The following is a 27,846-nucleotide window of genomic DNA, read 5'->3' on the forward strand; positions in this document are numbered from 1 at the left end:
TTTATATTATATACACATATATAAATATCATTTTGGTTATAACAGACTTTTGAACCTTACATTGTTTTTTGGCCACACGGGGGTGCTATAGCATTTATTTACCTGATTATTAAGAAACAGTCATATCAAAGCATTATTCAAGCTTTAAATTCACATTTGTTTTTATTACATTTAGTTGGCTAAAAAAATGCCAATTTTAATGGCATTTCAAAAGGATTCTTTTACAACAGAGAGTCTATAATGTTTTTATGCTTTAAATCCCTGTTTGCTAGATTTAACTTTGCATATGACCACCCAGCCTGATGTTCATGCAGACATGGTCAAGGTGACCTGCTGAAGATAACACTGAGCATCAGAATGAGGAAGAAAGGTGATTTAAGTGACTCTATATGTAGCATGGTTGTGACAGATGGGATACAGCAGCTGAGCATCGTTTAAACACCACAGCCTACCTGAGTATATTTACTGACCATGTCCATCCCTTTATGACCACAGTGCACCATCTTCTGATCATCTTCATCATCTCAAACTGTTTATTTTAATACAACAAATGAGATCACTGCACTCAAATATTTCCATTTCTGGCTCTGTGTGATTCTTTTTAAAAAACAGACATCCATAACATGGTCATCTGTGGCATACAGCTCTGTTTGTGAGCACAGATGTCCTGCACACTTGATGTTTAAACCTTCCATTTGAGAGGGCAGCCAACAAGAAGAAAGTTGTCTGAAAGGAAGAGGAGCGGAAATACCTGAGTGGCTCTACTAAGGCTGAGCATCAGATAAATAAGGATTATTTTGAACTGTTAATCATGCAAAGCTCTTCTAGTAGAGTCTAAAATTAAAATATGGAGCTGGAAAGTTGTTGAACACCAAACTAATCATCAGTTACATTTATTGTTATTTTACTAACAGTACTTATATATGTCGCATGATTATTTTTCACACTGTGGTGACACTTTCCCACTTTAAATGTTGGGTGCAGGTTTATTTACATTTTGCTCTCAGCTGTGAACATTGTCGTGTCTGGACTGCACTTACGCCATGATGCTGGATAAGGGAAACAGCTCAGCCAATAAGTACGAAAGGTAGCTGAATATGAAGACAAAGAGGGGCTCAATCAGGCGGATGCTGTGGGTGAAACGTGACGACCGCAGCCACTAATCCAAACAGAAGGCCAAATAAGACCCCGCCCTTTGTGTGATTGCAGCCAATCCCCAACTCTCTGTGAATCGTACTCATGGCCCTTGATCAGTGGTCTTTGATCACAGTGTTTTGATCAGTGGTGGTTAATCAATGATCATGAGAATCTGCATATTAATGATCAAGGAACTGACCTCCCAGCCCATTCGTTCATCCAGTGGTGCTGGTTTAAGTCATTATGCAAATGTACTGTTTATAAGGTTGGAAACCTGCAGTCAGCTGAGACTGAAGAAGTCACTTGGATGAGCGACGAAACATTTCTCCCACTGAAAACGCTACGTCCAGATGAACAGAATCAACTTTTTGTGATTTACTTACCTGGATGATTGAGCATGCATCAAGAAGATATTCATGTTGTCTTACTATTCATATTTTATTCCAGCACAGTTGGTGTGGATCACCGACAAGTTCAACGACAATAAGGGGCTATTCAACTGTTGTTCTGTTTTTCTACTGTTGCAGTTGGAGTCTCCGTCCACTTGGGGCCACAGTTGCCAGTCTGAACCTGCTGACTCTGCACTAGAAGAAATTCCACCGCACCCGGAAGCGCTCTCCGTTCGGCAGCTATTCTGCTATTCATTCAGGCTGCAGCGATTTCATTCAGCCGTTGTTGATCTCTCCGCTTGTGTCGGGCGCCTCATTTACTTCTCCGTGGACAGATTGAAGGAGAGCGAGCATGGCTGGTCGGCTACCGGCTTGTGTTGTTGACTGCGGTACGGGGTGAGTAGGAGCACAATAAAAGGCTAGTTAGCGTTAGCTTGCTTTTCATTGACCACCTAAGCGACTGTCAAACTTCAGCTAACGCCCTATTCAGCCTTCAGGCTGGGGGCTTTTGCTCAGCGCCTCTCTGTTATTCTGAGTTCGTCGGTGAAGTCGGCGTTAATGCCACAAATCCAGCCAAAGTTTCCAGCTGCTTTATTTTGAAGGCTTTTTGTTCTTCCCTCAGCTTTGTCATTGCTGTTAGCTGCTGCTAGCCGCTGAAGCTAATGTTACTTCCTGGAGAAAGCAGCCCTCATATTACACACTTACGTTCGCTCAAGCCTGGAGAAAGTGTCTTATATCCCTGATTGTGTTCCCTTTTAGGTACACGAAGCTCGGATATGCAGGAAACACAGAGCCACAGTTCATCATGCCTTCATGTAAGTAAACAGACCCCCCCGCCCCTCAAAAAAACAGAACAAAAAACAAAACCACTAAAGACCTAAAACTAGTTTAAACACAAGGCAATGTCGAACATGTGGATTTATTTACGTGCTGGGATGCTGTTAGAGAGCATATTTATTATTAAACTGCATTATTCGTTAAGTTGCATAAACACCAGCAGTTTAGTGTGGATTGCCTCTGTGTGGTTTAATGCAGGTTAACAGTTTCAGGCCGACTTCCTTTCACCCTAGAGATGTACCAGAGCAGTTAAACTGGTTTCCGTAAGGCTGGTATCATATTGGAACAATATTTTCTTATCAACTCACGCACAGCAGGTTTTTCCTGGCTCATAATGTAAATTCTAGTAGGGAGGGACTGTGGTTGTAAGCATGATTGGTCTGCATATATTTAAGGGAGTGGGTTAGACGTACCTCACAGATCACAAGTTGGACAAAGGATGTTTAATACCAAGACCTCAGAGCACATCCATGGATGCGGTGAAGGAGAACATGCAGCTGATCTGCTGTGGTGACCTCATGAGTGTGCGACGCCATCAAACTCTGAGCAACTATTTAGACAGGAAACAGCTGTCCTGTTTCCACTCGTGTGACTGAGTGTCTAAAATATCTTTGCCAAGCTAATTGTGTCCAGTGTTGGATGATTTTTTTGTTTTTTCTTGAGCCGATTGAATCTAAGTTTGCTCGACTAATGTTATCTCAGGATGTAAGTGCATGATCAATCCTGTTGTTCATAGTTATTTAATAAAATATATTTGGTACTGTGCTGTACCAAATTTTTGTTTTTCTTCCACCCGTAGTATTTACAGTTTACATCGTTTGTCTGCAGGTATTGCGATCAAAGAATCGGCCAAGGTCGGAGACCAGGCCCAGCGCAGGATGATGAAGGGAGTCGATGATTTGGATTTTTTCATCGGGGACGAAGCCATCGATAAACCGTCGTATGCAACGAAGGTGAGATAGACGCCGACGTGGGGGCCGAGTCAGATTTGTGTTTGAGGATCGATATTAATGCTGTTTTTCTCTCTTTGCGTCCACAGTGGCCCATCCGTCACGGGATTGTGGAAGACTGGGACCTGATGGAAAGGTTTATGGAGCAGATCATCTTCAAGTATCTGCGGGCAGAACCTGAAGATCATTACTTCCTTTTGGTAAGACCAGAGCACTGTGGGTTAATGGTAGTTAGAGCTAAGCAGCAGGCAGGGCCCTTCCTCTGTTTTTTCTTGTCTACACCAAACACAAACTTCTGTTAACTGTGGCCTAGAGGGCAAAACACAGATGTTCTCAAAAGTATATTTGTGGGATCAAATTGTCTCAGTGTTGTGAAACTGGTGCGACCTAAATAATATAATAATTCCTCTTGTTCCTATTGGTCGTTTACCATTACATGTCATTACATTACAGTTGAGTCCCTCTGGGCGTGGTTATTATAGTGACACGGCTTGAAGTACTGTGACGTCATTTGTATGCGACACAATCACAACAAAAATCGCCTCAAAGCACTTCATATTGTAAGGTAGATCCTACAGTAATAGAACAGAGTAAACCCCTACAATCATATAACCCTGTGAGGAAACACTTTGGCGACAGTAAAAAGGAAAAGCTCATTTTTAACAGGAAGAAACCTCCAGCAGAATCAGGCTCAGGGATGTGCAGCCAGCTGCTGTGACTGGTTGAGGGTGACGGAGGAAGGTGGGACAAAAGACATGCTGTGGGAGAGAGCCAAAGAATAACAATAACTAGAAAGTGCATTTTCTGAAGAAACTGCAGTGTGAATGCTTGAATCTGAATGTATGCACTGAAATGAATTAATTGCTGAATTTTGAGTTAAAAATATTGAATGAGATTAAAAAAAAACAAAAAAAAAAACGAATTTAACCTGAAAACAAAGGTGCTGAACTGCTAAAAGCTGAAGGTTACACAGAAGAAGAAGTTGGAAAAAAGCTAAACATGTTTAAAATGTAAATAATAAAAAGATGAGTAATGACAAAAGAAAATTTAGAGTCAGAAAATCTCTGAATGAATATTAAAAGTTCAAATTCTTCTAACTGAAATGACCTTAAAAGATGAACAAAAATTCTGGAGAAAATGCAAACTTTAATATACAGCATAATGTTTTTCAGACATATACACATGTGTATATCATGTTTAATAGTATTACATACATCAATTTGTTTTGTATGTCATAGAAAAAAAAAAAAATCTTAAGTCATATTTTACAGCTTCTTTCTGAAAAGGACTAGTAGAATAAATAAAAATAACTAAATTAAATAACTAAATAAAAAATAATAAGCAAGATATGAAATACATGAAAATTCAACTTTTAAAACCACAATCCTGAACCTTTAAATTGTGTTGGTTTCTTAGAACATGGCTGAACAGCTGTTTCTATCGTCCTACTTAATCTGTCTACACATCTTTTTATTACTCATTCTTCTTTATGTTTTAATGTAAACAGAGTCCACACAGTGGTAAAAGAGAACTGTATAGAGATTTTTGAGTAAACTCAAATGAAAGCCTAAGGTGGTGACACAGTTTAACACGTGCAAATAATCAAATAAACACATTAGTCCTTTTTGTGAACATGGATAAATAAGTATCCATACAGCATTGTTCAGCCATGCCACTAAATGCTTTTTTACACATTGTTTTAACCTGGGCTCAGACACAAAGTCCCAAAATTAGTTAGTCCCTGACTTTGAGTTGTGGTTATGACTAATTATTATACACAAGGCTTTATCTATCTAAACTCTAAGTACACAGATATGAAAAAAAAACCTATACTTACCAGCTGATACCCCACACTACACACTAGGTGTGCCATGTGACCTGAAACTTTGGTACAAAATCATCATAATCATTCTGTTAACACTGTTTTTTAACACTGTTTGTGTTGCTGTTCAGCAGTTTAAAATGTTTTAGATTGGATTACATGGAATGAATTTGAATTTTCTTGGGGGGTTTTGTGTGTGTTTTGTTCTTAGCAGATTTTTTCTTCCATAACGTTGAATTCCAGTTACCACATTTCTGGCCATATGACATCCCGAGTGCCCACTTAAAAAAATCCCCACAGTTAATTCAACATTAAAACAAAATAAAAATATGTTAAATAAATAAAGGTTTGCTCTGTGATGAAATACTAAATAAGCATACATTGTACAGAGCACTAACAATGACAACAATCCTTTAGCCTGTTGATCAGAGAGAGGCAGTCATTATGTCCATTTAAAACCTGTAATCACAGAGCACAACGTTTCTGTGAAACTATGAAGTCCCATATGATCCTCATCATGTCCAGTGACTTCAGAGTGGATCCTCCCTGTCATCCGGCCAGTGTTTGATGTGTGGCAAGCAGCACAGAAGCAGGATAGCTGAGGACTTTAAAAGAAGAGCAGAAAACAGGAATATGTAGTTGTAAATGTAAATATCAGTGATACTTGTCTTGTCAAAGGGAATAAAATAATGAAAATGTTAACTTACACACTCATTTAGGGAGGATCTTGACACTGCACAGAGGAGGCACAGTCAGTCTGACAATGATGGTGATCTCCAGGGATGTTTTCCTGCAGCAACATTCCTGCCAACTGGCCGTATGATCCAGAGTAGTTGGTTTGTAATAAACAGAAAGGTGTATATGTTAGGTAGTGTGCACTCAGAGCTGGTCCTAAGAAACAAACACATCCTGTAATAAACTGAATACCTGTAGTAGTGCTGCTGCAAATATGAAGCCCTTCTATCATGAGTGGTTTCAAAGAAGGTGTTTTGGAGGCTCAGTCACAGAAACTGTGCCGTCTGTTCAGTCCTGAGTGTCTCAGCTCTGAAGGGGATGGATCACAGAGGGAAACACCTGAGTACAGACATTACAATACACTCTAACACTCCTAAGGTCAAGTGAAAACACAATTTAAACACTTCACAAAGAATGAATACATGTTTTCATGGAAATAATGTCATTAACCCTTTTTGTTGTTAGTAAATCTCACCGACTGCTTGTGGGACAAGCTAGAAGGAAGACTTATCACAGAATCTCTCCTGTGCTCCAGATGTGAAGTCTCACGCTCTGATCGTATGGCGATGAAGATGGTGATGATGAAGTTTCTCTGATCTGTGGCATTACAGTTTCTAGCTGCTATGTGCTTCACATTGTTGGATTTTACATGTGAAGATTGGAGAAGACACAGGAGGACTGTGTCTCTCTTAAAAAAGAAAAAGAAAAAAAAAAGGAAACCTAACAGGAAAGGAAACCCCCCCTCAACTCCCACCGTACCCTCCCACCCCCCCCCCCCCCCCCTCCCACTCAACTCCCCAACCTCACACCATCAAATGTCTATACAAATGTAGGGTATCAGCTGGTAACAGAAAGCAAGTGTAACATATGCACTACATATGTAACACTGCTGAAACATTTCTGGCCAGAAATGTGCAGTTATCAACCCAGACCCACCCTGATGATTGCACTGGCCAGAAACATGATAAAAGCTCATAAAAATTTATGTTTCATAGTAAAATTGGTCCAAAAATATAATTGTGTACTTTTGAAAAAGTTTAAAGTTTATAACAAACCAAAATAATAATATTTTTGTAAATAGTATTTCAAAATAGAGGCACACATAAAGTGGCTTAACTGTCATTATTGCTGTAATTAGGTTTGTTTGTTTGTTTGTTTGTTTGTTTTTTTAAAAAGCAACCTTTAGTCATTATTGTTCTCTCAGAAACAATGAAGAAGCTGTTGAACATTTATGTGTTGTGTGGGCAATCCTCTGGTCCACCCTCCCTCCCTCCCAGCCACAGTGAGACTGGGGCAGCCTGGCAGGATGTTGAAGCCTGGCTGCAGAGAGGATATGCCTACACTATTCATTTTAAACTGCTATATTTGATTTCTCTGACATTTATAGGTTACTGTTAGTGAATTTTAGATTTTCTGTAATAAATAAAATTGTCATCTTTTACTGATATCATTACTTAATTCATGTAATTGTATTTTATGTAAACAATTCAAACATTATACTGCAATGCAGGGCGTCAAATTTAAATATCGCTCTACTTTCTTAAGTCATTCAAAAATATAGAAATTACTTACTGTATTCAAAGATCTAGATCATGAATCATCACAGGACAATACACAGTATACTGGGTCATGGTAACTATGGTATGTCTTCATGACTCCAGAATGGAGACATCGATCTGACTGAGAAATGAAAATAAGGTCAAGCAGTGTGTTCTTCTCTGTGGTAGGGGCAGTGATGACCTGTGCGTATCCCCTAGACTCAAACAACTCCATGATTGGTTTGTTTGCACTGGATAAAACATTCTCATTAAAATCACCACAAACTATGATGGGATGACAGTCCATGATCTCCAATGAGTCTAATAGGCTTACCAGGTTTTTCAGGAATGGCCTCAGAGTGTAGTCTGGAGGTCTGTATACAACTGCAATCAGAGCACTGACTGGTGCTTCAACCTTTAAAGCCAGAAATTCAAGGTCAGTTACATTATGGATGTACTGTTTTTCATGCACTTGAATGTCACTTTTCACATAAACAGCAACTCCACCACCACTTCTGTTTGCCATCTGGGGAAAGTTTGTGTAGGACAGGTGTCTGTTGCGTTTGAACAAATTATAATTTTCCAAGTGGAGACTCTCTGCGACAAAAGAGCCCCGCAGGTGTGTTTCTGTTAGGCACAAAACATCTGCTAGACACAATTCATGGTGACTTTTGATGTCATTAATGTGAGCTGGCAGTCCCTCTGTATTATGATGAACAATGGTGAAAACCTCTGACCTGCTGAGGGTTTGTCTCACGTGTAGAAGAGGCATCATGTCATCAAGGTTGGCTTGTCTCATGTTCTCAAGTGCTGCAGTGATTTCTGGGTTGGTGAATATTTTTTTCTCCTCCATATCAAGAAGATACAGTCCACTGAGAGACGTCACTCTACTGACAGCTACGTAGGCCATGCCGGGCTCAAAAATGCTCTTAAGAGAGACAACAGCTGATGTGGTTGTCATACCCTGTACCTTATGTATTGTACATGCAAAGGCCAGCTTCACTGGGAACTGTCTTCGTACCACTCCTTTCTGCTTCAGATTCTCCTCTGCTCTCTCAATGTACACCATGTCGTCTGCTGGTGTGCGGTTATTCTTTCCAGATGTCTCATTATCCATTTTAAGTCCAAGCTTGATGATGTGTTGGTCGTTTTCAGAGTGAACTACTCTAAGTAGTTTTCCAAAAGCTCCATTAACCAAACCATTTTGTATGTCAATGTTTCTGGTGAGCATGACACGAGCTCCTTCTGCAACTTTCAGTGTGTCTGGTAACTCGTTTTTACCTCCTTTGAATGGTCTGTCTTGAAGTGCCATTCTGCCAGTTCTAGGATCTTTTCTAAAATCATCTGCATCGATGTCAATGACATGAGTGTGGAGCAGAGCCAGTGTTGCAGAGTTGTGTGCATCCACTTCTTTATTAGTTGCAAAAATGTGCAATGCATCAGTCGGACAATGGGCTGGTTCAGTTATGGCCTGTGACAACAAATCTCTATCTGCTTCGCAAAGCTCATCCAACTTTCCTTTTACACGAATTCTGTTCAGCATCTCTGCAAAGACAACATCATCTTTCTGACGCATAATCTCGGTCAGAGTGATCATCTGAAAATGCTCCCGCCACAGGTCGATCTCGGATGGGTTGTGCACACAGAGAGGTTTAGACTGTCGCACTGGGGGTAGCTGATAGAAGTCTCCGACAGCAATGACTGACATGCCTCCAAAGGGTCTCCGAGTCCCTTTGATCTGTTTGAGTCTTGCATCTACATATGCAAACAGATGTCTTGACACCATAGACACTTCGTCAATGACGATTATTTCAGCATTCATAAGTTCTGATCTGACTTCATCCAGCTGATTGCCAAGTCCCTGAATGGGAGGTTTTAAGCTTCTAGGCAGCTTGAGAAGAGAATGCAGTGTTGTTCCAGAAATGTTAAATGCTGCAGTCCCAGTGAAAGCAGTTAACAGGACAGTGGGTTTTGATATGTCAACGTCGTCTGCATATCTGGGCACTTTGCTCAGTATCTTAGATGCTTCTGAGTAGATGCATTTGATAAGATGTGATTTTCCTGTTCCAGCACCACCATTAATATAAAAGAAAAACTGCTCTGGATTTAGAGCACAGACTCTTTTAATGCACCAGTCTCTAACTGCATAAAATATGCAGGCTTGCTTCTTATTCAGATTTTGAAACATCTGACGTAACAATGTGGGATCAATAGCAGGGGGTTCCCTGATGGCTCTGACTTCTGTTGAAGCATCAGCCTGACGGCTGTAGTCGGGCACATCTTCCTGTTCATTTTCATTGTCTCGCTCTCTTTCTTGTTCGACAAGTGGCAACCTTACGAGATCTGATTCAGGTGCCAGATTACACCATTCGTCAGTCACACCTCTGTTCTGCTCATATTCCTCAACAGCGCTCTCGATCTCCTCACTGTTTTTCTCATATTTTTCTCTGTTTCTTTTGACAATGTGTTGCACGTACTCAAGACGGTCAGTACCTGGCAGCTGTACACAGCCAGCACCATAGAAAGCCTGATAGGTTGGCAACGATGGTGTTTTCAGTTCGTGGTCTGAACGATGAGGAAGGTACAGTTTAAGCAGTCTTCCGTAATATTGCTCTGGATGTTTTTCTTGTGAGCAGCGGTGAAATCTGATGATAGCAGGCTTATTGTTTTTGCGCCTTTGCACAAACCCCATCTCATTGAGAAGGGGCAAAACATCTTTACCTTTTTTCTGTTGGCCATAGACAATCCTGCAAGTAGCAGCAAAGTCTGCCATGCACATCTCCTCATACTCTGGTGTTTCAGGTCTGGCTTTGTATTTGTCATTCAAAGATGTCATCCAAACATTGGAAGACTCAGGTGTTGTGTTGTCCAGAACTGACAGGGGACGACTCATTTTCACAGGATTATCATCAGTTGGAATGAATATTACAGCACGTGAGCATTGCTTCATGTGAAGACCACATGCACGAGCAACACACTCCTGTGCACTGATCTCTCGCTTCTTTGAATATGCCTGCATGACGGCTCTCATTTCATCGCACTCATTTACACTGTCCTTATGGGAGTTCTCAATGACAGTTTTCAGGTACTCAGATAGCCCGCCCTCTTTTTTTGATATATATTTCATTAAATAATTTGCAGCACCAAAAGCATCTAAAACAAAGCTTATGTCGATATTACTGTTCCAGGCTTCAAGCAGATGTGGATTATAGCCGTTTATCCAAGAGTCTTTTGGATCACGCTTTAGTATGATCGTACTCCTCATGTTCATTTTATTCAGGTATCTCTCATATTCTGCATGTGTCAACTTGCATCTTTCCAAGAGCTGCTCTAAACTCATGGAAGCAGTTTCAGGTTCATTCAGCAGCTGGTTCAGTGGTCTGAGCTTGTTCTTTGCCGTTTCTACTTCCAGTGCATCATCCTCACTGGGTCTTGTGATCATTGTCTCATTGCAGGGTGGTTTGGGAAAACCAAAACGGCACCCGGAGCTTAAACTCCTAAAGCACGTCTTTGTGTGGTTCTTACTGTGTTTTTGCACTTCTGTTACTTTTTTGTACAGATCAGGTTGTTTATGTGGATCAGGCAGCTGAGCTGTGATGTATTTGTTTATAAAATCAAGAACAGTTTGCTCATCATCCTCCTCAAACACAGGAGCACCTTCTACCCACAGGAGGCAGTGTATGTGTGGGCTTCCTCTGTGCTGAAACTCAACTCTGTAAAAGTAGTCAATGACTTTGCCAAGTGGCTCTGCGGGAGATAAGAGTAAATCTCTGAATAATGCTTCAACTCTCTTGTCAAACATGCGCATTGTTGTGACAGGATTGCTTCTCAGGATGTCACACTTTGCTGACCAGTCGAGTCCTTCAAAATTCACTTGTTCACCTTGCTGCCTTGTTATTGCCTCGATCACTTCAGGCCAGCGCATTTCAGCAGCTGAAAATGTGCAAAAGAACGTGGGAGTTCCCAACTGTCTGATCATGGCAAAAAGATCTCTTGTTGTTTTCTCCCAATAGGCTGGGGTTCCTCTCAGAGGCTGCATGAATCTCACTGCATCTTTATTTCGCACCAGTTTCTCCACCTCATGTTTATCTTGTAACATGCCTGAGGTTATTTTTCTACCATCTCTGGTCAGAGGCTTTGCCTTCCTTAACTGTACTGTCATGCTGGATGTAGCCAAGTGTATTTCAGTCACAAACTGTGCAAAGAATAAATAGTTTGTGTCTTTGGCAAAACGATCATCAATGCAGAAAAGTCTTGATTTGAAATACCCACTGGGGGATACTTTGATCAGCCTTCTTTCATCAAGTGTGTTTTGGCCTGTAGGAAACTGCACAGGGAAGGCCATGGCCTCCAGTTTAGGTGTTTTGAAAAAACTTATTGGATTGTTTCTCTCTGCAGGAGCAACAGAGTAGATTCCTTCACTGAAACATAATATCTCCTCAGCCACATCAGGGGGCTGCAAACAGGACTCGAGTGCAAAACCACCATTAGTCAGTCCATCTGCTTGCTCTGAATCATCTCTCATCTGTTCATGCGATTGTTCACCATCACAGGGTAACATGTCAATGTCCTGTTCATTTATATTTTGTGCTTCACTCAGTGCATTTTTCTCACAGCTGTCAATTTCCATTAAATCAGCCTCATCATAATCGTCCTCATTCATGTTTTCATCATCATCATCCTCCTCATCTTCATCAGGAAGTGTTGGATCACACAGCTCAGCATCATCTCTGATGCTCACATCCTTATACTGTGGATGAATCTGCTTGAGTTTATGCAGTGCTTGCACAAGTTTAGACCAGCTTACAGTCTGAAACAGCTGATGACCTTTGTAAGACAAGCGTCTCTTCAGTTTTACTCTGATCACCTGAGAATTAATTCTCAATCGAGGTAGTGTTTCAACAGTTTCCTGTACCTCTGATGGGACACAGACCACATTTCCTCTAATTGCTCTTTGTCTGCCTTTGGGAAGAGGAATGATCTTGGCAAATGGTATGCACTTGGCTATGAGATGTCTCTCCAGTATGTTGAGATCAGAAAGTTCAGCTGGAATATCAGCAAGATCCAACTTATTGGCAACAGCAAGTGCTGGCATGGATCCATTTTTAAGATGATCGTGGCAGGTGTGACATATCCACTCTCTCTTTCTCTCATCAGGCACTTTGCACTGCTCATTTCTGCAGTTTTCATCACAAACATGAACAAACTTTCCTGTCAAACATGTTGCAACTACATGTGGGTTTTTGACATACTTTGACCTTGTGCAGGGTCGCACTTGGTTTGGAAATGAAGCCTTGAAGCATACAGTACATGGGTATGATGGTCCAGCTTTGATTTGTGATTTGAACACAGATATGGCCTCGTTGATCACACTGTTGTCACTCTCTTGGGTTTGTCTGTTCACCCATCTGTATTTCCTTTTTATTTTCATTGCACATCTCATGTTGTGCATAATCCTGAATGCAAGATTACTTTGATACCTGTCTCGCATTAGTTGTTTCATTAGTTGTCTGTGTCTTACTCTGAATGCATTGTCACGTGCATAACGCTGAGTCACTCGAGATCTCTGTCTCTCTCTGAATTCAGGGTTTTCTTGATACCTTTTAGTCATATAGTTTTTTTGTTTTTGTCTAAATTCAGCATTGTCACAGTAGCGTCTTTTAATATATTGTTGTTGTTTCTTTCTAACTGTAGCATTCTCAGAAAAACGTTTTTTAACATATTGTTTTTGTTTCTTTCTGAATTCATCATTTTCACAGTAACGTCTTCTAATATATTGCTGTTGTTTCTGTCTGAATTCATCATTTTCACAGTAACGTCTTTTCATATACTGTTGTTGTTTTTGTCTAACTTCAGGATTGTTTTTATATGTCTCGCTTGTGCAAGATTTTTTCTTTTCTTTGTAATCTTTATTTGAAGCATACTTTTGTCGTTCTTTCCTTTTTTGGTTTTCTTTTCTCTGATTTCTGGGTTTCTCTGATGCCATTAATCTTCTTTTCCTTTTTTGCCTTTGTTGTTTATTAACTTTTTTCACTTTTTGTAAAACTATATCAGAAAGGTCACAGGCAGCAACATTTGTTATGGCAGCATTTGATTGACATGAAAAAGCATCACTTGATGGAAGGAAACTTAATTCACTGCATAGTTCTTCAGTTGGTATATTAGGAGGTTCATTCTGATCTTCATATGATGTGAACTGAGTCACGTGGACTTCTTTTTGTTTCACCAGTGGCGTACAAATGGACATTTGACAAAAGATATTTTCAGTCGGATCAGTGGTTGTGTTTCTCCTTGGAGTAGAGGGGTTTGCTTCATCAACAGTTGTATCAGAGTGAGTAGGTGCCACAGTAGTGGCAGCTGTTGGTCTGCAGACTGTGTCTGTGATAGTATCACTCAGGTGGACTGTGCTCATACTGTAGAACTGCACAGGCTTCAGTTCATAGTTACAAGAGGGTGATATCTCCATCATTTCATAAGAATCTTGGAGCCTCTTAATCATGTCACTGAGGAGTGTGAATTTCAGCATCACAGCTGTACCACGATTACGTGACTGTAGTAGTAGAGGAAGACCACTGGGTGTTCTGGGGTGTGGGTCAAAGAAACCATATTTGCCTGATGTGGATCTGAACACTGCGATACACAATCCACTCATAATCAGTAAGGCATACTGCACATCTGACAACAGGCAGCTCAGTCCTGCTTCTAAGCTCAGAAAGGTATCTACTGCCTCCTCTGGAGGTTCTTCAAATGTCCCATACCGGGAAGGCTGTGTCATGTTGACATGATACATAGACCTGCGAGCATCAACTTTGTCTGGCAGCTCATCGGTTGCCAAATGAATATTTTTAGGAAATCTTTTCTTGGCCTCTTTGTACATCACATCACCTTTATCCAAGACCAGATTAAGGTCAGCTGTAGTCATGTTTTCATTCTCATGAAGGAAAGCAAGAAATGTGAGTGAGTTACATGTGCACTGCTTGTTTCTGGAGTCTCCATATTTAGGATGAGCCTGGCTGCGAGATGCACAGACATGTATAACAGAGGGCTGGTTTTCAAGGTTCAGTCTTTCTGCATGAGATGGTCCTGCCACATCACTGTGACAGCCTCTTTTCAAAAAATCAGCATAACCCACCTGTGGGTCACATGACACCTCATGTTGTTCATTAAATTCATGCTGCAGTCCACTCTTTACAGCATCAGCATAAGATACCTGTTGTACATGTGCAGGAACATGTTGACCTGCCTGTTTGACACTGTCAGAATTGGTCTTTGTAGACACACTGTCTTCTGCAGAGCTCTGAGGAAAATCAAACTCAGCTTGTTCACATGTTGGTACACTGTGAAACTCATGAAACTTTTTCCAGCGTTGTTTTGCAGCTTGTGACTTTTTCTGCTTCCTTGGCATTTTCACACACCTGCAAGTGTTTCTTAGTCTTTAGAAAATATGTTCACAAGAGTGGCACACACCAGGAGATGTTGTCTTTGTTTTTATATTTCAGTTTTTATTTGTCTTAAACAGATGTCTTTCGTTTGACAGTTTGTTCTTCAGTTGAGAGAATATTATGCACTCTCTTTATTGGCTTGGCACAACTTAGCAGCAAGCCAAGAGTGAAAAACAGGTAGAGAGAAAATTTAGAAGAGAGAACAGGCAGAGCAGGAGAGACACGGCTGGGAAATCACAATCAAACCGTGAATTAGTTTTCTTTGTTTGTTCAGTTTGTTCTCAGGTAGAGGCAATATATGCACTCTTTATTGCTTTAATGGCTTGGCGTTTTTCAGCAGCAAGCCAAGAGTGAAAAACAGGTAGAGAGAAAATTTAGCAGTGAGAACAGACAGAGCAGGAGAGACACGGCTTTAAATCAAACCGCAGATTTTTCTTTGTTTGTTCAGTTTGTTCATAGGTTGAGGCAAAATATGCACTCTTTATTGCTTTGTTGGCTTGGCGTTTTTCAGCAGCAAGCCAAGAGTGAAAAACAGGTAGAGAGAAAATTTAGCAGAGAGAACAGACAGAGCAGGAGAGACACGGCTTTAAATCAAACCGCAATAAGATTCTTGGTTTGGCAAAATTTCTCACAAACCACAGAGTGAAATACAGATGGAAAGAAGGCAGAGACAACAGGTGGAGCAGGACAGAGGATAGAGGGGTTGGGGGGTTGGGATGTGAGAGAGAAGACTGGAGATCTGGTCCTTGTTCTTCTTCTGCACACTGTGAACAAAAAACAAGAAAAAAATTATTTTATTAAAATTATATCACATGGTAATTGTATGAACTAATTGTGACTACTGAAAAAGGACAAAACAAATATTCAAGCTAAACTGTTGTCGGCTGCCATGTGCAAAAAGTTGCATAATTGGGCACTTTTTAAAAGAATAAATATTTAATTAAATTCAGCAATAATATTTTTAAATACAAATATGATTGAGTGAATCATTAATTAATCACATGTAGTGTGACTACAAAAATGTACGAAAAAAATATTTTAGCCCAATTGTTAAGCTGCACTTATGTGTATTTATTATAAAATTGTGTTTAAAAGGTCTAGCACAAAGTTTGAACCCATCACTTTACATCTTATATTAGTCAGATTATTTTATTATTTTGGTCTACTTCTCTTACAGTATGTGCACACCTACCAGGCAAAGCACAGTGTCAGTCAGGTTCCTGAAAGTGTAACACGAGAAATAATACGTTAGTTGTCTGTACAGTGTTATCAGACTAACAGAAATACAAAGCCCACACGACATGATACACTGAACTTATAGTCAGCAGGGTAATTATAGAGTAATATAGCACACCAACTGATACAGCAGCCATTTTACAATTCAAACTAATTAACTGAAGTATTGCCACTTATGTAAGGCTACTGTTAGACTGTTACTAGCCTTAGCATTGCTGCTAGCGCTAGCATTCCGGCTAGCATTAGCACTTCAGTTAGTGTTAGCAATGCAGCTAGCGTTAGCATTGCAGCTAGCGTTAGCAATGCTACTAGCGCTAGCACTCTTACTGTTAAAACTGAGCCACAATGGCAATAATAAAGCTCATTTCTTACTTTTGTCTCACTGACCGGCAAGAAATATCACAGGAATATTATTTTTGTCAGTTAACAAGTGCTAAGGCTAGTGTTAGCACTATAGCTAGCGTTAGCATTGTTGCTAGCATTAGCATTGTTGCTAGCATTAGCATCGAAGCTAGCGTTAGCACTGCTGCTAACAGCAAAACATCATAAACGTATATAAATGATAGCGAAGGTTATTCTTTTTTCTTTCTTCTTTGAATTCTTTTTAACTCTGTTGGACTTGATATGTGAGTTTAAATGTCAAACATGTATTTTTTCCATCATAAAAATAAAACACTGCAGTACTGAGTGTACTGTACTTACCACAGCAGAGAGCGAAGCGGAATGACGACAGTTGGTCCAGTGATAGGTTAAAAACAGATGAGGCGTTCAGGTGGTGCTTGGAAATTTGACCATCAGTTTGAACAGCAATAATGAGCATATACATGTCTGTGTGTTGGTCTCTGTGTGTGACAGACATAGAGAGATAGAGGGAAAAAATACACTATACTAGTGTACAAATTGGTACTTTTTGCCCAAGTATAAGCGAATGAGTGACATACAGAAAAACAGGGCAACTGGCATTAAATGAGCAAATAAAAAGTATTAAATCTTGAACTGTTTTGTGGGTTTTATTTTAAGACTACTTTGAGTGTATTCGTGGGGAGATAAACTATACAGACTATAAACAGAAACATTAAATGTGATTAGATTAGTTAAACGTTAGTTAAAAGGTGGGGAAATTAACTACAGACCAATAGATGCTGAGAGCTTTAATTATCCAGTCAGAAAGGATGATTTTGAAGTCATCAACTGACTCCAACTGCCCAGATCTGAAAAACCTTTGTGCCAATCACAATGCTCTACTTAGTTGGCATATACTAACTAGTGACAAACTATTAATCTGTGGCAAAACCCTGTCAAATCTGTTTTATTGTACTATTGAAAAAGTTAATCTTACTACAATCTAACATTTTTAGGTTTAACCTTGGCAGAGTGAGAGAGAGCTCATTAAGCAGGCAGGTGTGAGCCTGGTTGCTATAGTAACTGCACCCAATGGCTCCATACACACGACACAGACATGCGCCTCACTTTTGCTGCTTAAAATGAACAGAAAAGTCAGGCCGAAACAAATTCTTCCCAAATGAAAAGTACATGTCGTGTTGACAAAATTCTTTCACCGTGAGCGACAGCAATGTCTAGTCTACTGAATTCTCAGTTTTCATGTCTGTGGAGTTTATTATATGGACGTGGTGACAGTGGAAAGACACCATGCTCTTCTGATTTTCAAACAAACCTTCTGAGCCATTTTAACATTAGAGTCTATGGAAGAGTTGGAGGGAGGAGGCTGTGCATTGGTGACATTTATGAAAGAACCATAACACCTAGTACAATAGTAAACACATTGGATGAAAGAGGACAGCCATGGCTACGTTTTGAGGGTAAAATCATACCTGTAGAGCAAACGCTGTGGACACAGCAGCAGTTTTAAAAAAGATTTTAAGATTAATTTTTTTGCTCCTCTCACTCTAGCAGTTGAGCTGCCTCACTCTAGCCCCAACATTCCGTCCCATACACACCCATTATAAACTCTGAAACGGGTGAAAAAACATCATGAAACTTAAACTGGAACTGAAGACAAAGCATAATAGATATTGAAAAGATAAATACAAGTTGAATAGTTGAATGTCTTGTCTTCGTTTTAAAGTTTGAATGGTGGCTCTATGTCAATGTATGTGGAAGTAGTAAGAGTTTAAAAATGAGTAAGTTGAATGAGGATTTGAAGGGTATCCCCATTGAAATACATGGGAAATTTTTGTTGAATAAAGTTGAATAAAATTAAAAATATAAATGTTAAAAATGAGAAAAATAGAAGCAATCATGTCCAAAAGAATAGGAATCTAATGGTGTTTGAATGGTTTTTCTAAGTTGAACGGTTTTGAAGGAGTAGGCTTTCAAAAAACGTACGGAATAGATAATAAAATATAAGAATAAAGATTAGAAGAACAATACTGTGAATGCTTTTCAAGCATTCACACTAACTAATGATTAAATGCAGAGAGGTCTATTAACACATAGTGAGAAAGCTTCCCCAGCAGCCTACACCTACTGCAGCATAACTAAGGGAGGATTCAGGGTAGGGCTGCCACAAACGATTATTTTGATAGTCGACTAGTCACCGATTATTTTTGCGATTAGTCGACTAATCAGATCATCATCCATTGGACGTAAAACTACAGCTTATTGCACCAGCAGCATCTGCTCTTATATAACTATCATTAGCTTACAGCTTTAAGTGTTTAAGGTCTGTGCTAACTAAAAATAAAGACAAGATGATAGTTTATTAAATTTTAATGAAATTTGCAGATTGTTTCGGTGAAGTTTAATAAACTCCTTGCTATCTAAAATATAACAGGACACCGGAGTATATTCTGGAGCATCTCACACTTCTGATAATCAGCTGTCTGCTTGACGTTTATTCAGCTGTGTAAAAACTATAACTTTAATCTCAGACAAACTGATTTACTCAGGAACAAATAAAATACAAAAAAAAAAGCCAAACAATAACATTTTAAGTTATCTAAGTGACTCATATATATTTAACCTGAGTAGCGAAAGACAGCGGTGGGTTTGAAAACGATTTGCGGGGAGTCCGGTGTTCTCACGGCGCTAGTGAGCCTAGCCCCCGGCTCGCTAACGAGCTAGTGGGTAACAGATGTCTCCGAAAACGTCGGAGCGCTTTAGAAAAAATGTGGTGTCCTGATAAACTGAGCAGATATTTGAAGTTTACACAGCTACATTCTCGCCTGAAAATATGTTAAACGTTTATTTTGTGACCCAGAAAGAATAATAAGAGTAACATTAAAACTAACTAGCTGCCGCCATTGTTGGAAACTGCGCTGGGCCGCGCTATGAATTCTGGGACACAGCTGCTCCTTCTTCTTCTTCTTCTTCTTCGGGGTTTAACGGCAGCTGGCATCCTTGTACATGCAGTGCTGCCATCTTCTGTTTCAGTCCGTTATTACACTCTTAAATCCTGCCACTTATTCCTGCGTCTTTTGTGATCTTACAAAGCTTCAAACGACGCGTCGACTATTAAATCAGTCGTCGACGATTTTGATAGTCGACGTAATCGTGACTAGTCGACAAATCGTGGCAGCCCTAATTCAGGGTCACCTGGTCCAGCCCTAACTATATGCTTCAGCAAAAAGGAAAGTTTTAAGCCTAACCTAAGAGTAGAGAAAGTGTCTGTCTCCCGAATCCAAACTGGAAGCTGGTTCCACAGCAGAGGGGCCTGAAAACTGAAGGCTCTCCCTCCCATTCTACTTTTAAATACTCTAGGAACAACAAGTAGGCCTGCAGAGCGAGAGCGAAGTGCTCTAATAGGGTGATATGGTACTACAAGGTCATTAAGATCAGATGGGGCCTGATTATTTAAGACCTTGTATGTGAGGAGCAGGATTTTGAATTCAATTCTGGATTTAACAGGAAGCCAATGAAGGGAAGCCAAAACAGGAGAAATCTGCTCTCTCTTTCTAGTCCCTGTCAGCACTCTTGCTGCAGCAACATAACAGTGGACAGACTCTGGGACCACATTGTGGGTTTGTGTGGAGCCATTTCAGTTTTGATTTTCATGAGGAAGACGGACTTCATAACTGATCGAGAGACGCCACTAACTGGCCAATCGGTGGCATTTAGTATGTTGACATCACATTTTCGGATCACTTGGAGCCCCTGCCTGAACGGACACTAAAAAAGTAATTGGTACCAGCTGCTACCGCCTAATGCAGGGGACTGGTGCAGGGACACCAGTCCACGAGGGCCGGTGTCCCTGCAGGTTTTAGATCTCACCCTGGGTCAACACACCTGAATCACATGATTAGTTCATTATCAGGCCTCTGGAGAACTTCAAGACATGTTGAGGAGGTAATTTAAATCAGCTGTGATGGTTCAAGGACACATCTAAAACCTGCAGGGACATCGGCCCTCATGGACTGGGATTGGGGACCCCTGGCCTAATGAAAGTCGAGCTGTGCCGAGTAACCATCAAACCATCTCAGCCTCGCCTCTCTAATCTGTCAGACGTGTCCGCTCCTCTGCAGAGAGTTTGTTTTCAATACAAACTGCTAGGGAATCAAGAGTACAACAAAAATAGCAACGACCGTCTCGTGTGAACGATCAGCCTAAAATCTTCTGTCTTCCCTTTTCAGACAGAGCCTCCCCTCAACACACCAGAAAACAGAGAGTACACAGCAGAGATCATGTTCGAGTCCTTCAATGTCCCCGGCCTCTACATTGCTGTTCAGGTAAGACTGCTGCAAAGGCTTTTCTGAGTTTTGGAAACAAATCCCTAAAAGTTCAAACCCAGCACTCACAGCTGGTTCAAACACTGAGCTCAGACGTGAGAGCTGCGTGCGTATAATTAGATTTGTGTGTTTGACTGAGAATGTGATTCCGAGGATGTTTTATGGGGAAATGCGGGTTTTCACTTCTTCTTTTTCAAGGTTTCACAGTTTGTTTGGGTTGTTCTTACTTCATATAAATGCACATGAGTGTCCTGAGCGTAAACCTATGTTTCATGATTTTTTTTTTCTTCTTCCCCAGGCTGTCCTGGCGCTGGCTGCCTCCTGGACATCCAGACAGGTGGGAGAACGAACGCTGACGGGGACGGTGATCGACAGCGGAGACGGGGTCACGCACGTCATCCCGGTGGTCGGTGTCGCGTCTTTTTTGTGATTATTAATTGCTTTTTAGCTCCCAGCCTCACTTCCGCTCCCTGGAGCTCTAATCCTTTGCTCTGTGGCGTTCCAGGCTGAAGGCTACGTCATCGGCAGCTGCATCAAGCACATCCCCATCGCCGGTCGAGACATCACATACTTCATCCAGCAGCTCCTGAGGGAACGAGAGGTGGGGATTCCTCCAGAGCAGTCTCTGGAGACGGCTAAAGCTGTCAAGGTCAGTACGCTTCATGTTTACCAACCAAAGACAGGTTTAAAAAAAAAAGAAAAAAAAGCCCTTTTTTCTAATGGCCAGCAGGGGGCGATAAAAGCAGCCAGACTGTATAGAAATATATGGGAAGGTGAGCCTGGCTTTCAGTTGATCTTGGATTGGAGTAAAGATTTTCCTGATGAGTTCATGGTCTCAGTTACTAGGTTAAAGTCTTAATAAATATGAAATTATGCTGCTGTGCAGAGTACAATGGACAATAACGCAGGGTCAGTTCAGTTGCAGAGGGGGTTTCTCATCAGCTTCAACTGCTTTGGTGTCAATTAAATTAACTACAGGAGCACTAGAGAGGCGACAATGAGACAACCCGCAACAAAGGAACGGTTTACAGCTGGAGGACACTCACATTTTTCAGTCCTCATCTTTTCTGACTGTTTTTTAGTAGTTTTGCTTTTGGCTAGTCTCAGTGTCACTACTGCTAGCATGAGACGACACCTGGACCCTACAGAGGTTGCAGAGGTAGTCAAACCCCTCCAGGATGGCACATCAATATGTGCCACTGGCAGAATGTTCGCTCAGAATCAAAACACAAAAGCCCGGCACTATGATTGTGGATTTTCTTTACGAGTACTGCTGAGGTAAAAGATCTGGGGTGCAGCTGTTCTGTTGCCATCACTCCTGCCTTAAAGCTGGCACTTCGTTACTGAAAGAGGCATCAGCAGGTCATAGCAAGAGTGCGGACAAACCGGGAGGATTATGTGACAGCCTTGGCACACAACTTGAGGGATTGCTTCATCTCTGTTGCTAACTGCAGGGGCATGTTGGCCGAGCTCTGTAACAGAGTTTAGAGCGACAGAGTTTAACTGGGCCTCTGTTCACGAGGACACCTTTTGTGTCGTTGCAAACAGCATGAGCACCAGTTTGAGTCATTGTGAAGCTGTCCTGTCCATGCGGTGTTGTTGTTGTATAGATTTTAATTTATAAATGGAAACTAACTCAAGATGCAGTCTGTAAGAAAACAAGGCAGAAAAGGAAGTGATACCTCTGACAGATGATTGCGTACTGCTTCTGTCATGTACTTATCAGTTTGGCCACTAGAGGTCAGTGTGGCATCAGAAGCATCAGAAGCTGAGAAACTTTATTAATGCCAGAGGGAAATTGAGTTGTCATAGCAGCAAATATACAACAAACTTCAAGCACTCATATAAAATGATTTTAGAAACAGATGCTACTAGAAGCCATAGTTAAATTATACTGAAAACTGGTAGCCTCTCCATTCATTCCAGAGGTTTAAAACGGGAAGCTCGTCGTTGTTTGTTTAGTTCCATGTGGATTTGTCTTACAGTATTGCCAAATATTTTGTGCTGTGTTTTTAGGAGCGGTTCAGCTATGTGTGCCCTGACCTTGTTAAAGAGTTTAACAAGTACGACACAGACGGCAGCAAATGGATCAAACAGTACACGGGCGTCAACGCCATCACCAAGAAGGAGTTCACCATCGACGTTGGGTACGAGCGCTTCCTCGGCCCTGAGATCTTTTTCCACCCTGAGGTACAGAACACGCGGACACGCTTTGCTCACATTTCCTCTAATTTTTATATATATATATATATTTATTAGGGGTGCAACGATATTCGTATCGATATTGAACCGTTCGATACAGTGCTTTCGGTTCGGTACGCATATGTATCGAACAATACAACATTTGTAATTTATTTTATCAACTTTCCTTCTGACGATGCTGTCTGTGTTGAGTGCTCAGTGAATCTGCGTTCGACTACTCCGCCTAGGCTGCACTGTCGAGCGCAGATCCACTGAGCGCTCAACACAGACAGCATAGTCAGAAGGAAGAGCGCAGGGCAAGCTAGCGAGACAGAAGTTAAGCTCTCCTTGCAACATGGACCTCCCCCATTCAGATCTGGCGTTTGGAATTATTTTGGTTTTCATGTGACGTATGACCCTGAAGGTAAGCGAGTCATGGACTAAAGTAAAACAGTATGTTGGATGTGCCGTGCAATGCTCAATTACATGGGTGGGAGCTAGTGTGTTAGCGCAGTTAGCTCGTTAACGTGTTGGCCGTCTAGTCCCATGCACGGGGCGATCGGCGGTAGCTCGTTAACGGAGATTTGCCGTGTTGTGGCGTTAAGGTCATTTCAACGAGATTAACCTGAAAGCACTAGTGGGAACACAACGAATATGACTGCACATTTACGCCGACATCATCCTAGTGCAAAGACAAAAACAACAAGCATGCTACTAACTTTAGCCGAGTCATTTAGACAGCTGTTAGCACGTGATTCTCCTTATGCTGCTGAGAATATAGCCCAGAAGAAGCGGATAGTATAGCTTTTATTTTGGAAAGAGACATTTCTCTGTAATAAACTCTCTTTTCCAAAGATGAGTGAATCCTCAATCAGATACAGGGCTTGCAATATCGCTAGCCCGACGTCCTGGAGCTAGCGATTTTTTTCAGTCGGGCTACCAAAATCTATCTCTGCCCTGCCTGTCGGGCTATTGTAGGAAGGAAAAATATATGTCAATGCTTTTGTATTCTTTCAGAAATGTAGCTGGGTAATTATGTCATTGGCATCGGTGAGCCACTGTCAATATGTGACATATTGAAATCGCGTTTGAATTTGCGCTTGTTTTTTTGCTTTCACTTTGCAATCGTGCGAACTGTGTATAGAGAGCGACAGCACTGATCTGTGAGTGATGATAATTTGTGCACCAATTCCTCTGACATCGTCTTATTAATCGTTAGCTTACTATGCAAACATGACAAGTGAAATCTCCCGCAGCTTAAACATGTGAGAGGTTGATCGCGCAGAGAATCGCTGAGCTTATGTGAGTGAGCGTGTAAAAGCATTTCAGTTCTGCTGAGCCAAATAAGACAGGTCAGGGTGAAGAAGTGACAGCCAAAGAAAAGCTTACCACAAAACGGAGAAGTTATGACAAATCAGACTATAAGGCAAAAAGAAAGTGCAGCTTTATGGTTTCATGGACAAAATAATTTCTGTGGCTGCAATATGATGAGCTAAATAACCAGGGCTGCACATAAGTGGTCCGCAGGTGCGCATTCGCTGTCAAAATAAAAAACGCGCACAAGGGTTAGGGTTAAATTTAAAAACTGTACTTTTGAGTTAAAATATATATTTATAATTTTAATAAATGACAAATTAAAAAGGCATGAACATTTTTTTTGTATCGAAAAAATATCGAACCGTAACACCAAAGTATCGAACCGAACCGTGAATTTTGTGTATCGTTGCACCCCTTATTTATTTATTTATTTATTTATTTATTTATTTTAACTTTACCTTTTTGTTTTCATCCAGTTTGCCAACCCAGACTTCACCCAGCCCATCTCAGAAGTGGTGGATGAAGTCATCCAGAACTGTCCCATCGACGTCAGGCGTCCTCTCTACAAGGTAAACGCACACCTGTCTGCTTCTGTTTGAAACATGGACACGCAGCACATAGCAGTAATTATTTTGTGTTGTGTCACAGAATGTCGTGCTCTCCGGAGGCTCCACCATGTTCAGGGACTTTGGCAGACGCCTGCAGAGGGACCTGAAGAGGACTGTGGACGCACGACTGAAAATAAGCGAAGAGCTGAGCGGTGGGAAGTTGAAGGTAAGGGGGTAGAAGTAGCACGAGGAGCTGATACAGGCAGCTTCACATAAATCTGTGAAACATTTTGCTCCGCAGAAGAACTCTTTCTTCCAAAGCCTGCAGGCTTTTCAGTAAACTGTTGAGCACAAATCATCTTTGTTTTGCAGCCCAAACCCATCGATGTGCAAGTCATCACCCATCACATGCAGAGGTACGCTGTCTGGTTCGGAGGATCAATGCTGGCATCTACTGTGAGTATTTCAAGGACATCTGTACTTTTGCACTGCAATCAGTGTTTTCATCATAGTAGTAAATACCCTGTAGTTACACTCTCTAGTTCTAGTGATGTAAGCTGTACGCTTTTAACTCCATAATATATGCACACCGTTAGTACCCATGTGTCCAGTACTTACTCGCTTTACTACCCAGTACATACCCGCTGAACTATCCAAAATGTATTCTCTTAAGTATCCAGTACGTAAAAGAACTTATTTTGTAAGTTTCCTATATGAAGGTGCGCATTAGAAAGAAAGCTAACAGGCTTCTTTTGCAACATTTAAGCCCTGAATTTCTTTGTTTACACTGTGATGTTTCCAAAATGTTATTCAGTATTTAAGTTTGCTTTGTTACATTTGTGTGTTGCTTCTGCAGCCCGAGTTCTACCAAGTGTGCCACACCAAGAAAGACTACGAGGAGATCGGGCCAAGCATCTGCCGCCACAACCCCGTCTTTGGAGTCATGTCTTAGGCGATGGAGAGAAAGAATGCATTCAGGGGAGGCCAAGAAGAGGAAAAACAAAAAACGGACGATGCAAGACCTCACGTGCTGTGCAAGTCCCTCCAGCCTTTGCACGGATGCTCCGACAGATTATTTGTATAGAGCTACAGTGGACCAAACAAACTGCCAGAAGAGTGGCAGCATCCTCACAAATTAGAGGAAAGAGGTGACTCAGCCCAAAGGATCCTCAGATAAAATGTTTACTGCAAGTAGGCTGATGATGATGATGATGATAATAATAATAATAATAATGATGATGATAGGTGATAAATCTTTAATTTCTGCGTGCCTCATATATGTACTTACTCTATCCTCACAGGATTGTAAAATGTAATTAATCAACATGAGTCCTGTATAAATGCAATTCTGTGTATATGGGTTGGGTTGTGGTATGTGTTCTGTACTCTAAAAACTGAAAGTGTAACGGTTGTTTTAAGAAACACATCATGCTTTGCTACGCGATTACTCAAAAGCTTGGAGTCACTTTGAAATTTTCTTGTTTTAGAAAGAATATTAGATTTTTTAAAATCTCATGTAACATGAAGTGGATCAGAAATGTATAAATAACTCTGTAGGCATACTTGGGTCCATTTTCTGTAACCATCACTCCTCTTTTAGTGGCATATAGTGTTCCCCAGTTCAAATTTCGCATGTTAAAAGGCCGCTAATTATGCTAGCCTGACTGAAAACTGTCCCGCTGATTTAAAAAGCCATGCGTTTAGTTTTATCGATGTCTGGGGCATCATCGTTTGGGGTCAGTTAAAGTGGAAACAAACAAGGCCTAAAGTGTTCTCGTTCTAAGAACTGAAGATTTCAGTCTGTGGTGTGTACCAATCCTTTCTTCGAAAAGCCGAATCTGGCTTCAGCCACCGGTGCTGAAGTGAATGCATAACTGACTGGAAATAAGTGCATCTTAGGGCTGAGAGTCTCACAGCTTCTCAGGTGGCAGCATCTTTAAATGGTACCTGTAAGAGTAACACTGTTCCAGTTTGTAAAGGGATAGTACACACTGTTGTATGACAGTTTTAATTTTTCTGCAGTTTTCATACAGAGAAAAGACGAATGGTTCAGATTCATTGCCTCTTTAATCAGCACAGCGTTCAGCTTCGCTATCATTATTGGAAAAGTTTTTATAAATACATTTATATCTAAATGACCAGTCAACCTTTTAACAAGAACAAAATGTTCTGCTGGGTGATAAAGGAGCGATGCTTGCTGAAAACGAGACCCTGCATGAGCCTACATCGATATTTTAATAATTCGAGGAGCCTCTGTATGTGCATGTGCTCTTGGCTTGTGTCAGCAACTGTTCATCTGATCCACTTGTTATTTGGCGGGCGTATTGCTGGGCTCCCAAATACGTGCAGTATAAAGTGCAATGAAATAATCTGGATGGGCGTTCCTCGTGAGGACAAAGTCACTGCTCTCACTAACTGTGAGGAATCAGGGAACATCTGTAAATGGTAGCTACTCACATAGCACGCACTGCCCTGCTTCCATTTAAATTTATTAATAATTTGTGATGAAACAATTAAATCTCAGAGCTTCTCTTTCAAGGACAGCTTTTTTTCCAAGTGACCCCAAAGGCAGCCTTTCTGTGCAGCAGCTTTATGATAATCAAATGGGTGCAAGCATTAAAAAAAAAAGAAGGAAAAAAATAGAAATCACCAAAACAAACTGACCATTCCCATTTCCTTTGTTTTTTTTAAGTACCCTCAGTACCTGGAAGAAATATTTATTTGAATTTACATGAAATTATTTGCTCATGTTTGTTTCTTCCTGGTTCCTCCTGCAGCATTATGACAAATCACCACCGCTTTGCTCTTTTTTTAAAATCCCCCCCCCCTCATTTTGTATGAATCATCTCTTGAACAACCCGTCTTTGAAGGAAAAACAAATCGTATTAATATATGAACATGCAGTTTGAATGACTTGTTGGACTGTCACTGTTGCCTAGATCTCAGTTATACTGGATAGCCTTGTACTGTACCAAATCTGGATTTCAATGCTGGCATTCCAATAAACGCCAAGGAGATGTTTCTTCACG

The 27,846-nt window shown here is 40.9% G+C and overlaps 2 protein-coding genes and 1 long non-coding RNA gene across 3 annotated transcripts; 1 reads left to right on the plus strand and 2 right to left on the minus strand.

The window, feature by feature from the left end:
* The first annotated feature begins 1,711 nt into the window (after positions 1 to 1,711).
* On the plus strand, positions 1,712 to 27,846 carry LOC147301879 (actin-related protein 3). Its single transcript, XM_086284644.1, has 12 exons — positions 1,712 to 1,922; positions 2,286 to 2,341; positions 3,192 to 3,316; positions 3,403 to 3,513; positions 20,676 to 20,771; positions 21,070 to 21,177; positions 21,277 to 21,420; positions 22,788 to 22,961; positions 24,746 to 24,838; positions 24,918 to 25,043; positions 25,190 to 25,273; positions 25,674 to 27,846. Exons 1-12 carry the CDS (start codon positions 1,879 to 1,881, stop codon positions 25,767 to 25,769), a joined length of 1,257 nt encoding a protein of 418 aa, XP_086140770.1. The 5' UTR covers positions 1,712 to 1,878; the 3' UTR covers positions 25,770 to 27,846.
* Positions 4,427 to 6,601, minus strand: LOC147301880 (uncharacterized). The gene is made up of 3 exons (XR_015127354.1): positions 6,063 to 6,601; positions 5,843 to 5,946; positions 4,427 to 5,740 (listed from the first exon to the last, which is right to left on the minus strand). It is a non-coding gene; the product is annotated as an uncharacterized LOC147301880 (long non-coding RNA).
* LOC147301881 (uncharacterized) lies at positions 7,520 to 17,391 on the minus strand. Its single transcript, XM_086282091.1, has 4 exons — positions 16,789 to 17,391; positions 16,043 to 16,070; positions 8,146 to 15,614; positions 7,520 to 7,550 (listed from the first exon to the last, which is right to left on the minus strand). The coding sequence occupies exons 3-4, from the start codon at positions 14,811 to 14,813 to the stop codon at positions 7,520 to 7,522; spliced, it is 6,699 nt and encodes a 2,232-aa protein (XP_086138217.1). The 5' UTR covers positions 14,814 to 15,614; positions 16,043 to 16,070; positions 16,789 to 17,391.

This window comes from Aulonocara sp. 'chitande type north' Nkhata Bay, linkage group LG23 (assembly GCF_057382095.1).
Source record: "Aulonocara sp. 'chitande type north' Nkhata Bay isolate Kocher_YH1m ecotype deep benthic linkage group LG23, A_spYH_male_GT1.1, whole genome shotgun sequence".
NCBI lineage: Eukaryota > Metazoa > Chordata > Actinopteri > Cichliformes > Cichlidae > Aulonocara > Aulonocara sp. 'chitande type north' Nkhata Bay.